The sequence below is a fragment of the Cyprinodon variegatus genome, unplaced genomic scaffold (genome assembly GCF_000732505.1).
Source record: "Cyprinodon variegatus isolate N-32 unplaced genomic scaffold, C_variegatus-1.0 Scaffold756, whole genome shotgun sequence".
NCBI lineage: Eukaryota > Metazoa > Chordata > Actinopteri > Cyprinodontiformes > Cyprinodontidae > Cyprinodon > Cyprinodon variegatus.
This window is the reverse complement of record NW_015151209.1, coordinates 209,800-212,521: the sequence shown is the minus strand read 5'-3', so window position 1 is coordinate 212,521 and position 2,722 is coordinate 209,800. Positions and strand designations below refer to the sequence as shown.

The following is a 2,722-nucleotide window of genomic DNA, read 5'->3' as shown; positions in this document are numbered from 1 at the left end:
AGCAGTTTTTTATGCATCCATGTTATAAATTGAATTTTTGAATAAAAAATATAAAAAGAATATAGAGCATTTTTCCATTTTCAAGTCTTAAGTGTTTTTTGAAGTAGAGTAAAAGTTACAGAAGGTGCAAACAGGGAGGAAAAAGGTGCATTAAGAATAAGCAATATATATATACAGTATATCCAGGTATATACAGTATATCAAGATAAATAGGATTAGGGTGCAAGTGTACTTGTGTCGCACACAATGAAAAACAAAATAAAAATAAGAAATAAAAAAAGTAAGAAATAGAAATATGTACAATCCAGATGGCTTATATACAGGGGGAGAAATATTGCACATTCAGCATATTGCACAGGATATTGCACAGTCAATAAATAAAAAACTATAATGTAGCTGCACAGTGATCTGGACTCTGGTCCGCTAATCCGTGACCTCTGACCTATAGGTTAAAGATCTGGTCTACATAGAATGAAACACCTGCTGCTCCTCCTGAAAATCAGAAATCCTTAAAATTCCCGGTACTCACAAAACTGATTCAGGTTTTCCTCGCTTTTACTTCATATCTATTTTAATCCAGGTTACAGTGGTAGAAAAAAAAAAAGATATATTTGGACAGGTTTTTAGTAGCTAAGGGGCGCCAGACTAACTGCCTGTTGGTTAAAGATACCATAATATCAGGACCAAGCCTTTCTTTTTTATTTTCTGCATCCGAAGAATTAAAATCTAAATGGACTCCCCACCTCCAAACGATGAGTTGAGCTCCATCCAGCCAGCAGGACCACTAAGGTGTGGAGTGATAAGGCAGCCATAGTTAATCACAACCTGAGGACTTTCTCTTTGCTCTAAATTTACAGAGGGAACATTTCTTGTAAAGAAAAATCACCAGAAAATCACCAAAAACAGATAAGCTGCTTTCTGCTAAGCAACTAGGAGGAGGACCCCGGCAGACTGAGAGCCTTAATTGCGTCCCCTCCCCTTTCCTCCCCTCTCTCCCCTCCTCCTCCTCTTGTCTCCTCCGGGCTGCTGGCGAACTTCACTTCCACGCTGCCTCCCACTAGTGTTTAGTTAGTGTTGGTCTGGATAGGAGAGGAGAGAGAAGACATGGCTTTCTATCGAGGAGCGTTTCTGTTTCTGCTTGTTTGCCTGTTGAACCACAGCGGTGAGTTTATGCTCCTTTATATATATATATATATATATATATATATATATATAAATAAAAAAGAAAAAAGTTTAATAAGACACCAGAGGCGCATTTTAATGAAAGTTTGACCTTTTTTTTTTGTTTTTTTCTGGATACTCGACATGTATATTTTAAGTATTCATATGGAAACTTCAGCGCTCGATAACTGCGCATTTTTTTCCATGCATGTAATAAAGCAAGTCCGCATATTTTCCCATTTATATACAGACACGCAATGCTCTAATTTGTTCTTATTTAAGATATATATATATATATATATATATATATATATATATAGTGTGGAGTTAAATGGAAAGCCTGTAAGGTGTAATTAATTACTGCGTAATTGATGATGCTCATTCACCGTCCAAATTGTGGCCCTAAGCGATAAAAGCGAGTTTAAATAGTCTCTGGCATGTGATGGCTGTTTCTAAAAGCTTGTGACCTTCTGCACCAGAGTCTGGAGAAGTTATTAAAGCTTTAATACGCCTGCTTTGGACATCTAAAGAACTACTGTTCATGATGTAGACCGCAGGGCAGTCTCGGTCTCACAATGAGCTCAGCAGTCATGCACAGTTTATTTCTTTTTTTTTTTTTTAATCATCAGTTTGGTGGGAAAACCTTGTTTTACAGTCAGGATCATGTTAGTGTCTTTGCACGTTTGTTTGTCTGTGTCTTAGGAACCAGGAAAAGTCTAGCCTTTCTGCTAAATGAAGCAGAATTTTTATGTATTTATTTATTTTTTTGCTCAAACTTTCTTATTTAAGGCTGCAACTTTAACATCCTGCATTTTAAACCTGTATATAACTAACGTAGGGACATATTTTACAAAACAATACAGCATGGTTTCAGGTAAGCTGTTAAGTTTGTTTGGGTCAAAGTAAAGAAATGTTGGTTCCAGTGTTTTTAAAATATTTGCAGAACTGTGATGTAAATATAAAAACTCTGACAAAAGAAAACGCTTTTTAAGCTCAACAAGCTTTGATACATCAGAAAGTACAATAGAGATCACTTCCAGGGGACAGTGAGGGTTGGTGATGACATTTTTTCCCCCCCAATTGCTTCTGAAGTCAAAACCAGTTTAAACTAAACCGTTTTCCAGTTCTAGTTACATTATGTTTACACTGGACCCTGAAGTGACCCAAATCCAATTTGTTTTGTTTCTGATCATTTGTACATCATTTATACTTTACAAAGGTCACTTCTGTGTCTCGCCATGCAGAAAGCGGGGAAAAAAACAACCATGGCGGCTGATAACACGGAGAGCAGTCTTTCATTTCCATTTTTTTGAAATATCTGCTTTGTTAATATACTGACTCTGGTTGGAAAAGAAATTAAATTTCACGAGATGCACTCCAGCACTACCGTCCATTTATACATACGTAAACACCAAGCATGCTCCCTACTTGTGATGTCATTGCGTGCTGCGAATACGGGACATTCGAGTTGTATGGTTGCAGTTTAAACAGGAGATCACATACAGGTCACAGATATTTGGAAATATGAAGGACCACGGAATATAATCAGATTTTACAAAAA

General features: G+C 36.7%; 1 protein-coding gene across 1 annotated transcript in view; it reads left to right on the top strand.

Moving 5' to 3' along the window:
• Nucleotides 1-1,034: 1,034 nt before the first annotated feature.
• Nucleotides 1,035-2,722, top strand: part of LOC107098207 (cell surface glycoprotein MUC18-like) — a 118,681-nt gene continuing 116,993 nt past the window's right edge. Inside the window, exon 1 of the mRNA XM_015395730.1 lies at nucleotides 1,035-1,162. Within this exon, the coding sequence (XP_015251216.1) occupies nucleotides 1,105-1,162 (58 nt within the window). The 5' untranslated portion in view covers nucleotides 1,035-1,104. The remainder of the gene's footprint in view (nucleotides 1,163-2,722) is intronic.